The 10,718-nt window shown below is 45.8% G+C and overlaps 1 protein-coding gene across 3 annotated transcripts in view; it reads left to right on the forward strand.

The window, feature by feature from the left end:
* The window catches only part of RPTOR (regulatory associated protein of MTOR complex 1), a 320,305-nt gene that overhangs the window by 244,546 nt on the left and 65,041 nt on the right, over window positions 1–10,718 (forward strand). For all 3 annotated transcript variants that reach the window (XM_040244786.1, XM_040244787.1, XM_040244788.1), the window contains exons 12-13: window positions 209–292; window positions 1,542–1,652. In XM_040244786.1, the coding sequence (XP_040100720.1) occupies window positions 209–292; window positions 1,542–1,652 (195 nt within the window). The remainder of the gene's footprint in view (window positions 1–208; window positions 293–1,541; window positions 1,653–10,718) is intronic.

Raw genomic sequence — 10,718 nt, forward strand, 5'->3', positions numbered from 1 at the left:
AAACACCATTAGAAAGTGTCTGTTCTAATAGTTCCTACAGTGCGCACGTCATTTACCTGTTCTTGAAGAAATGGAGTGTTCCCAGCCTGTGTAAAGTGTGAGCCGTAGAGAAAGGGGCGCCCACCGACCTGGGTGAACAGCTCCTGGGGATGCTCCTCCAGGGTCATGTGGGGTGCCTTGCACTGACACTGCCTCTTCTCCCTTCCAGGTGCTGCTGAGCCAAGTACACCGGCTGAGAGCCCTGGACTTGCTGGGCAGATTTCTGGACCTGGGTCCCTGGGCAGTGAGCCTGGTGCGTGCTTCCTGCATCAGCAGGGGAGGAGTCGAGGGGGCACCAACTGAGGAATCAAGGGTCCTTGGCCATGCAGCCAAGCGTGACTATGGGGGTGGCCATTAAACCCGCAAGGCCCCATGGACCTCTCTTTGCACCTTCATTGTCATGTTGTGGGGGGCCCTTTCCCATCCGCTGTTAGGCGTTACCTTTGTGGGACAGGTGTCCTTTAAGAACATCCTCTAAGGAGGGGCTCTCCCCTGTCACACCAGGAAGCTGGCAGCCTCTAGGCTGGGTCCTGCCACACGTGGTGCCTGTTCTCCTGGAAGCAGCCTGTGAAGCCTCACTCACTGTCCTTTCACTCTGGTTTTAGGCACAACTCTGAAACACTTCACTATCATTCATTCTACAGAGAAGTAGAAACACAACACTGAGTGACCCATTTCTCCACCACACGGATCACCAGGGAAAGAGATCAAGAGGGGCCTAGAGATAAAAGCAGATTCAGGAGACCCCCACCAGCTGCAGAGTGCGGACCTTATGGGGCTCTGTTTGCAAATGAAAGTTTGAAACTTGGAATTTGAAAAATTAATATTCATGAAACAGAAAGTTTACATGAACTGAATGTTTTATATTATTAAAAAATAATTGTAACTGTTCATTTTCTAGGTGTGGTAATGGTATGTGGTCATGTTTTCATAAAGGATACTTTATTTTTTAGAGAGAAACACTAAGTGTTTACAAATGACACCATGTGATACCTAAGGGGGTGCTTCAGAACATTCAGGAGAGGACAGTGGGCGGGGCCAGCCAGGATGCCGCACCCTTTGGTTTGACAGAGCTGAAGCTGGGTGATAGGCACATGAGAGCTCAGCATGTTGTTTTACCTTCATTGATGTATGTAAGTTGTTTCATTATATACTGTCAACCAAGAGTGATAATTGATAGTTCAGCAAGAAGGAGAAGAGGGAAAACCTAAAACTTAGGAAGACTGCACGAGCTCTCCTAGCTGGCCCACTTCCACTCCCAGGAGCCAGCAGGGAGGCCATGTGTGACTCATCATGGGTAGACTTGGTTGGAGGCCTGGCGTGTCTCTTACCTTGTGGTCTGCGTGTACTGGTGCAGCCCAAGCAGGCAGGCCTGGGTTGCTTCCAGGAGAAGAACCGGAGGTCGGGGAGGACAGCCCTGCCCCTCGCAGCTCCCTGTCCGTGCTGAGGCCGCCATGTACTTTGCCCCGTCCAGCGTGGGGCTCACATGCTCTCTCTCTCAGGCGCTGTCTGTGGGCATCTTCCCGTACGTGCTAAAGCTGCTCCAGAGCTCAGCCAGGGAGCTGCGGCCTCTCCTTGTCTTCATCTGGGCCAAGATCCTCGCCGTGGACAGTGTGAGTAATATCTGTCTCCCCCCACCACCACAGGAGGGCTGCTGAGAGCAGGTCGGGGGGCCTGGCACTGCTATCCACGCCCACTCCACCTGGCCTCCTGCCTTCCATGGCCTCCCTCCCTCCCAGGAAAGGCATTGCTTCCCCTTGGTCCAGTCGTGGTCTGTCACACTGGCCCTCGGCTCACCTGTTGTCTCTGTGCACTGCCCCTTCCCAACCCATAACCACCCCTCCAGCCAGTGACCCTGCCTGATTCCTTGTTGACTGGTCTCCTCAACCAGTTGATGCTTTTCCTTCCCCTGCCCTGACCCTAGCAACAGTCCCATGGAGGCCCCAGCTGTCACCTGTAGGGCTCGGGCCATAGCACTAGTCACCTCTCAGCCGTGACTGCCCAGCCCCCGTCTCCAGCTCTACTCCCAGCAAGCACCTTCCCACCCCTGTCCTCATGCCTGCGGGCCTGCAGTCACATGTCTGCTGCTGAAGTCCTTGGCAGGGCCTTGTACTCAGAATTGTGCTGAAGGCCAAAGGTATTGCAAAGCTCAGCTGTCCCTGCCCCCAACACTGTCCACTGGGGACCAAATCGTCTGCTGTGAATACACACACCTGCCTATCACAAGGATGACTTTTCAAAAAGTGGGCAAATCTTATGGGTAGGGCTGCATTGTGTGCCTCAGTGTAACAAAAGATTATAATGTTAACCCAGGTGGGAGGGGGCCACTGACCCGGCTGCTACATGAATTCACAACCAGAGGGAGTGGGGGTGGCCACGTAGGTGAGAACCAGTGGTCAGGAAGGGCCAGGGTTGGGATGCCAAGGTGACAGTAGGGCCAGGTGGGTTCTTGAGTTTGAACCTGTGTGGCGGGAGGGCTGGTTATGTGACAGTGGTGCCGGAGGTGGGGTGCAGTGCAGGGAGCATTCACGGGACTACTGGTGATGCAGCCTGTTCCCATTGATTTCTTAAGCCAGCCATTTTCACCTCCCCCAGCCATCACATGCGTCTCTGTAAAGTTGTGTTAATAACACTTCCTGCAGTATGGTTGCAGAGATTAGGACCAGTGTGTAAAGCAGTTTTAGAAATTTTAGCGTGAGGGGAGTAGTGATAAAACCTCATTTCTACCCAGCCTGCCTCTGCTATACTAAAGCCTTTTGTTGGCGATCTGAAAGCCTGACCTTGGGGCTCAGGAAACTATACCTTTTGGTCACTTCTACTTTGCCCTTCATCAAATTTAACTGAAGAGGGTTTTTCTGGGAAAGTTATTTCAGAACCTTGTTTCTCTCCCACTTCAATACCTTTGTCATCTACATCATGTGTTGAGAAGTTCACTGGCACTGTTCTTGCCATTAGGGACAATGTGCAAAGGTTCTGGATGCATCAAAGGGCGAGACTACCGTGACATGAAGCCCAGTGTGGGGAGAGGGACAGAAAAGATGTCCCCTTCCCCCCAAACCCTCAAGGGTGAAGGTCGGCCACCTGAACCTGCTCCTCGGGGCCACCAGTGCTCCAGAACATGTTCAGTCAACTGCAGTTCTTGTACCCATCAGGATTTTAGTAGCTTTTAGCACCTGGAAATAGAGGGTATCTTTATTTTTAGTCTTCAGAGTGGCTATTTCTGCTTTAATCTTTTGATGACCCTTCAGAACCGCACTTTGCTGCTGAACTCTCATGGAATTTACAGTTGGTCATCTTATTTCAGAACAAGGGATCTGGTTTAAAACTGCCTCTTGGTCACATTTGTCTCCAGGGGCCTGGTTGTCTCTGGAGCCGAACATGGGAGGGCTCGTCGACAGCACCGATGCTGCAGTGCTCTAAGGCTGTTCCAGAGCCTACGTTCATGTCTGCTCGATGCTGGAGGAATTATACATTTAATAATGCTTGAGGAGCTGTTTCCGGGCCCAGCTGGAAATGCCCTAGCCTGCAGTCTTCTTGTAAATGCCTGCAGGTGCTGGGACTATCCTGTGACTTAGCGCCTTAACCAGCTTGTTCCACCTGTTTATTTAAAGGCAGTCATCCCACTAGGAGATGTTTTTAACATTTCCATTTGAGACTGAGCGTCGTTTACTTTTCATGATCACCCTGGTCCGAGTTTCTGAGAGATTAAAGTTCCATGTGTTTCTGGGAATTTGCTTCTCCCTTCCCCAGCTGGCATCTGGCCTCCGAGTACTCACGTTATGTGCTTCCCGCAAAGCTCAGAGCTCCTGGAGTGAGTCCTTGATGTGGCCACCATGAGTGAGGGTCAGAAGACATATTTGTGACAGGGATGCCCACCTTGGGGTGAATGAATCTGCACAGAGGCACAGGCGAGGTGTCCCAGCACCCCGGCGCTCTCAGCTGTCCCTGTGCTGGGGAGCCGCCCACCCTCAGGGCTCTTCCCCAAGAGTTGAGAAGGTGTGGGCCCCACTCTGGCTGCATTCCCAGCTGAGGGGTGAGTCTGAGGCCTCCTCTCACCCCACAAGCATATGTTGAGCACACACTACAGGCCATTGTGTGAGGGGCTCCTAAAGGATTCAGGAAGCAGGAATTACCTCAGCCTTAGAGAAAGTAGGCTCAGTCTGGGAAGAAGGAAGGAGGGGAATTCCAGGCTCAGAAGGACCATGTGCCATTTGAGTGAAGTGGGCAGTGTACCCTGTGAGGGCACCAATATGCAGGCGTGTCTCCAGACGAGGAAATCTATTAACAGCACTTTAGGAAAGCCCTTTCCAATGGTCTCAGTGCCCTGATTATCTCTAAGGAATCTGGTCCCCGAGGTGTGTGCTTAGTTGTGTCCATTGCAACCCTGTGAACTGTAGCCCACCAGGATCCTCTGTCCATGGGATTTTTTCAGGCAAGAATACTGAAGTGGGTTGCTGTTTCCTCCTCCAGGGGATCTTCCCAGGGGTCGAACCCATATCCCCTGTGTCTCCTGCATTGCAGGCAGATTCCCTGAGCCATCGGGAAGCCCCAGAGGGTCTCTTCCCAAATAACCCATACAACGTGTTACTCTACACTCACTGCTACCATCAAAAATTACCAGATGTGTGAAGAAGCAGGAAAATATGATCCATAATGAGAGGGGAAAAAAATTGGCCTACCAAAACTTATTCTGAACTCTCACAGATGTTCAAATTAGCAGTCAAGGACATTAAGTCTGTTCCACATAAAAAAGCTCCATAGAGACATGGAAGATATTAAAAGGACCCAGCTCAAACTTCTAGAAATGAAAACTCTGATATGTGACATGAAAAGTATGGGATAACAACCAATTAAACATTGCAGAAAAAAAATTAGTGAACTTAAAGGCATGGTTATAAAAATTCTCCAAGATGAAGCACAGTGAGAAAACCTTTTATAAAACTAAAGGCATATCCTTGAGTTGTGAGACAACTGCAGGTGACTGAATATGTGTGTACTGGGAGCCCCTACCGGAGAAGACAATGGCACCCCACTCCAGTACTCTTGCCTGGAGAATCCCATGGATGGAGGAGCCTGGTAGGCTACAGTCCATGGGGTCGCAAAGAGTCGGACACGACTGAGCGACTTCACTTTCACCTTTCACTTTCATGCATTGGAGAAGGAAATGGCACCCCACTCCAGTGCTCTTCCCTGGAGAATCCCAGGGACAGAGGAGCCTGTTGGGCTGCCATCTATGGGGTTGCACAGAGTCGGACACGACTGACACAACTTAGCAGCAGCAGCAGCAGCAGGGAGCCCCTACAAGGGGCTGGCAGCAAAAAAATTTGAAGAAATAATGGCTAAGAAATTTTCAGATTTGATGAAAACTATAAACCTGCAGATCCAGGAAACCCAACAAACCCCAAACACAAGAAACATGAAGAAAACTACACCAAGGTACCTGATAATCAAAATTGCTTAAAAAATGACAAATTTAAAATTCAAAAGCAGTCGATAAGAAAGGAAACAGAGAAGCCAAGGATGATAGTGGATCACTTGTCAGAAACTGTGACAGCAGGAGAACAATGGGACTGCATCTTTAACGTCCTGGAAGAAAACCTGAACGTAGAATTCTAACCCACTGAAATATCTGGGAGGCAAAATGGAGGCAAAATAAGGACTTTTAAAGACATGTAAAACTGAAAGAATTTGTCACTAGTAGATCCACAGTACAGGAAATGTTAGAGAAAGCCATTCGAGCAGAAGGAAAATAATACCAGGAGGAAACATGCATGGACACAAAGGAGTTCAGAGCACCAGGAAAGAGTGCTCCACAGATAAATGTGTGGGTGGTGGTGTTTTTTTTATCCTTGCTTTTTAAATCTCTTTAAAAGATAATTGACTATTTAAGCAAAAAATAATAACAGTGTACTATGGAGCCTGTAACATATGTAAAACCCAAATGTATGCTAACAATAGCAAAAAGGTTGGGAGGAGAGAAATTGAGGAAATATTGTTGTTAGGTTCTCGTACTTCTTTGAAGTGATAAAATATCATCTGAAGGTGAACTGTGATAAAATGTAGTCCATAAGCCTTGAAATTATCACTAAATTTTTAAACTATAGCCAATTAGCCAACAAAGGAGTTAAAATAAAATCATAAATATATACAAGTAACATGAAAGAAGAAAGAAAAGGAGGGAAAGAAAACAAAGAATGGATGAGATAAATACCAAAAATGTTAACAAAACAATAGACTTAAGCATAACCATATATATATAAATAATCACATTGTAAATAGTCTAAATACCCAATTATAGGGCAGAGACTGTCAAATTGGATTCTTTAAAAATTATATGATCTTAAATGTACTATCAACATAAGATACAAATAGATTAAAAGCAAAAACATGTGTTACCACTAAGCAAAGAAGGTGAGAATGCCCCTACTAATATGTCAAAGTAGGTTTCAGAGCAGAGAATATTACCAGGGACACAGAGTTGTTTGCTAATGCTAAAGGAGTCCACCCATCATGAGAACAGTACAGTCTAAATGTTTATTCACCTAATAACAGTATTTCAAAACACATAAAATGATAACTGGTGGAACTGTGGGATGGCAGTAAATAATCCATGATTACACCTGGAGAATCCAGCATTCTCTTTTCAGTAAATGACAGAACACGTAGAAGTGGAACCAAGGAGGTTCTCTCAAATGCTTGAACGGGGCCATCCACCAGCTGGACAGCGCTTCATATGACTGCAGACCCCTCGTTCTTTCCATGTGCCAAGGATGTACACCATGATGGACCTCGTCCTGACTCAGAACAAACCAAGACACATTTAAAAGAGCAGGAATCTTATACAGTGTATTCTACAACCATAGTGGAATCAAATGTAAAGTCAAAATAGATAATAAGAAAATCAAGGACACTTGGAGACTTGTATACTTTTAAATAAATGATTCAGGTCAATTCAGTTCAGTTGCTTATTCATATCCAACTTTTTGTGACCCCATGGACTGCAGCACGCCAGGCTTCCCTGTCCATCACCAACTCACAGAGCTTGCTCAAACTGATGACCATCGAGTCAGTGATGCCATCCAACCGTCTCATCCTCTGTCATAATAAATAATTAAAATATTTTAATTATAAAACAAAATTTTAAGAAGCAATATAAATATATAAAATATATAATATTAAAGTATAAATGTTATATAAATTTATAAGCAACATAGATATGTTAAATCATATTTATTTCTAATTATAAGAATTATGTATAAAATAAATAAATGGGCTGCATCAAACTAAAATCTTTTGCATAAAAAAGTAAACAGTCAACAAAATGAAAAAAAAAAAACAACCTTTAGAATAGGAGAAAATATTTGCAACTCACCTATCTCTTAAGGGGTCTTTTCAGTTCAGTTCAGTTCAGTCACTCAGTCATGTCCAACTCTTTGCGACCCCATGTATCGCAGCACGCCAGGCCTCCCTGTCCATTACCAATTCCCGGAGTTCACTCAGACTCACATCCATTGAGTCCGTGATGCCATCCAGCCATCTCATCCTCGGTCATCCCCTTCTCCTGCCCCCAATCCCTCCCAGCGTCAAAGTCTTTTCCAATGAGTCAACTGTTTGCATGAGGTGGCCAAAGTACTGGAGTTTCAGCCTTAGCATCATTCCTTCCAAAGAAATCCCAGGGTTGATCTCCTTCAGAATGGACTGGTTGGATCTCCTTGCAGTCCAAGGGACTCTCAAGAGTCTTCTCCAACACCACAGTTCAAAAGCATCAATTCTTTGGCACTCAGCCTTCTTCACCGTCCAACTCTCACATCCATACATGACCACTGGAGAAACCATAGCCTTGACTTACAATTCAAAAAATCCCTGACTTACAAATGGTCAAAGGACTTGATATTAGTGAAAGAAAAGCAGGTTAAACCCAAAGTAGGTAGGAGAAAGGAAATAGTCAAGATCACTGTGGGGACTTCCCTGGTGGCCCAGTGGTTAAGAACCCGTCTGCCAGTGCAGGGGACACGGATTTGATCCCTGGTCTGGGGAGATCCCACATGCCACGGAACAGCTAAGCCTGTGTGCCGCAACTGCTGAGCCCGTGCTCTAGAGTTCATGCTCTGCAACAAGAGAAGCCACCGCAATAAGAAGCCCTCATACCACAATGAAGAGTAGCCCCTGCTCGCTGCAACTAGAGAAAGCCCAAGCGCAGCAGTGAAGACCCAGCGCAGCCAAAAATAAACAAATTTATTAATTTTAAAGAAGATCATTGCAGAGATCAATGAAAAAGAGAACAGAAAAGCAGTGGACAAAATCCACTTAACCGAAGGCTAGATTCTTTGAGCAGATCAGTAACTACTCACACTGAGAAGGAAACAGAAAAAAGACATAAAACCCCAAATCAGGAATGAGAGAAGTGGCATCACAGGTTCTGGAGACGTTGAAGGTATAGCGAAGGAATTTATGAACAACTTGATGCCAAAGCTTTTGATAGTTTTGATGAAACTAACTCCTTGAATGACACAAGCTGCTCCCTTAAGAAGACAGATAATCTGAATAGCACTGTATCTAGTTTTAAAATTCGATTTGTGATTTAAAACTTTCCTGCAAAGAAAGCTCCAGGTTCAGATGGCTTCATTGTTGAATTCTACCCAATCATTAATGAAGAAATATATAGATGGCAAAGAAACATCTTCCCATATCATCCTATGAGACTTGGCTTGCCTTGATACCAAAAACCAGATTAAGAAAACTACAGATCAGTATCCCTGGTGAAGACAGATGCAAAAATTATAAATCAAAATTTAGCAAATCAGAGTCCACAATATATTTTTAAAAGATTACACATCATGCAGAGACATCATTTGGCCAACAAAGGGTTTGTTATCTGTCTGTCTGCTCATTAACAAGATCAAGAGAAGGGAGACAGTAAAAGATTTTTGTAAACTAGAGTCTAGTTAATTGAGGTTTTTTTCATAGACACAGTTAATATGTAATTCAGGCAGACTTTCCCTGCTGCTGCTGCTGCTAAGTCGCTTCAGTCGTGTCCAACTCTGAGTGACCCCATAGACGGCAGCCCACCAGGCACCCCCGTCCCTGGGATTCTCCAGGCGAGAACACTGGAGTGGGTTGCCATTTCCTTCTCCAATGCATGAAAGTGAGACCTTCCCTAGCTACAGCTAATAAACTTTTATTTATAGCGCCACCAGGAGACTCCAGGGACACAATGTCACTGAATTTGGAAAATCCTTGTATGTCAGTACAGATGAAGGAAATACAGATTTGGGGACACAGAGAGCTTTACTGTATGTACTAGCTCTCCTGGTCCCAAGAAGAAACATGTGTGAGTAAAAACCAGATCAGGGATTCGCAGAGTTTTATTTCTGTAGCCGTTCCCTCGCCCTGCCCAACATCTGTGCTAGTTCTCCTTCTCCTTCCCAGCCTCGAAACTTGTGCTCTTCTAGCTGCAGTGATGTCATCCCAGTTCACTGCTTCTCTTCCTGTACCTGTATCCCTTCTTGTTCCCATCTCCCACTTCCAGCTCACAGTTGAAAAAGAGGCGGGTTAGCTTCCTCTTCCATCCAAAGATGACTCACGTCACTCAGTTCAGTTCAGTTGCTCAGTTATGTCCGACTCTTTGCGACCCCATGGCCTGCAACACACCAGGCTTTCCTGTCCATCACCAGCTCCCAGAGCTTGCTCAAACTGATGTCCATCGAGTCAGTGATGCCATTCAACCATCTCATCCTCTGTCGTCCCCTTCTCCTCCTGCCTTCAATCTTTCCCAGCATAAGCCTCTTTTCCAGTCAGTCAGTTCTTTACATCAGGTGCCCAATGTATTGGAGCTTCAGCATCACTCCTTTCAATGAATATTCAGGGTAGATTTCCTTTAGGATTCACTGGTTGGATCTCCTTGCAGTCCAATGGACTCTCAAGAGTCTTCTCCAGCACCACAGTTCAAAAGCATAGGTTCTTTGGCGCTCAGCTTTCTTTATGGTCCAACTCTTACATCCATACACGACTACTGGAAAAGTTCATAGTTTTGACTAGACAGACTTTGTTGGCAAAGTAATGTCTCAGCTTTTTAATATGCTGTCTAGGTTGGTCATAGCTTTTCTTCCAAGGAGCAAGGGTCTTTCAGTTTCTTGGCCGCAATTCACCATCTGCAGTGATTTTGGAGTCTGTCACTGTTTCCACTGTTTCCCCATCTATTTGCCATGAAATGATGGGACCAGATGCCATAATCTTAGTTTTCGGAATGTGGAGGTTTAAGCCAGCTTTTTTGCTCTCTCCTTTTACTTTCATCAAGAGGCTGTTTACTTCCTCTTTTCTTTTCTGCTATAAGGATGGTGTCTTCTGCATATCGGAGGTTATTGATATTTCCCCCAGCAACCTTGATTTCAGCTTGTGCTTCATCCAGCCCGGCATTTCACGTGATGTACTCTGCATATAAGTTAAATGAACAAGGTGACAATATACAGCCTTGACGTACTCCTTTTCCTATTTGGAACCAGTCTGCTGTTCCATGTCCAGTTCTAACTGTTGCTTCTTGACCTGCATACAGATTTCTCAGGAGGCAGGTAAGGTGGTCTGGCATTTCCATCTTTTGAAGAATTTTCCACAGTTTGTTGTGATCCACACAGCCGAAGGCTTTGACATAGTCAATAAAGCAGAAGTAGATGTTTTCTGGA

Source organism: Oryx dammah, unplaced genomic scaffold, assembly GCF_014754425.2.
Source record: "Oryx dammah isolate SB20612 unplaced genomic scaffold, SCBI_Odam_1.1 HiC_scaffold_8, whole genome shotgun sequence".
Lineage (NCBI taxonomy): Eukaryota > Metazoa > Chordata > Mammalia > Artiodactyla > Bovidae > Oryx > Oryx dammah.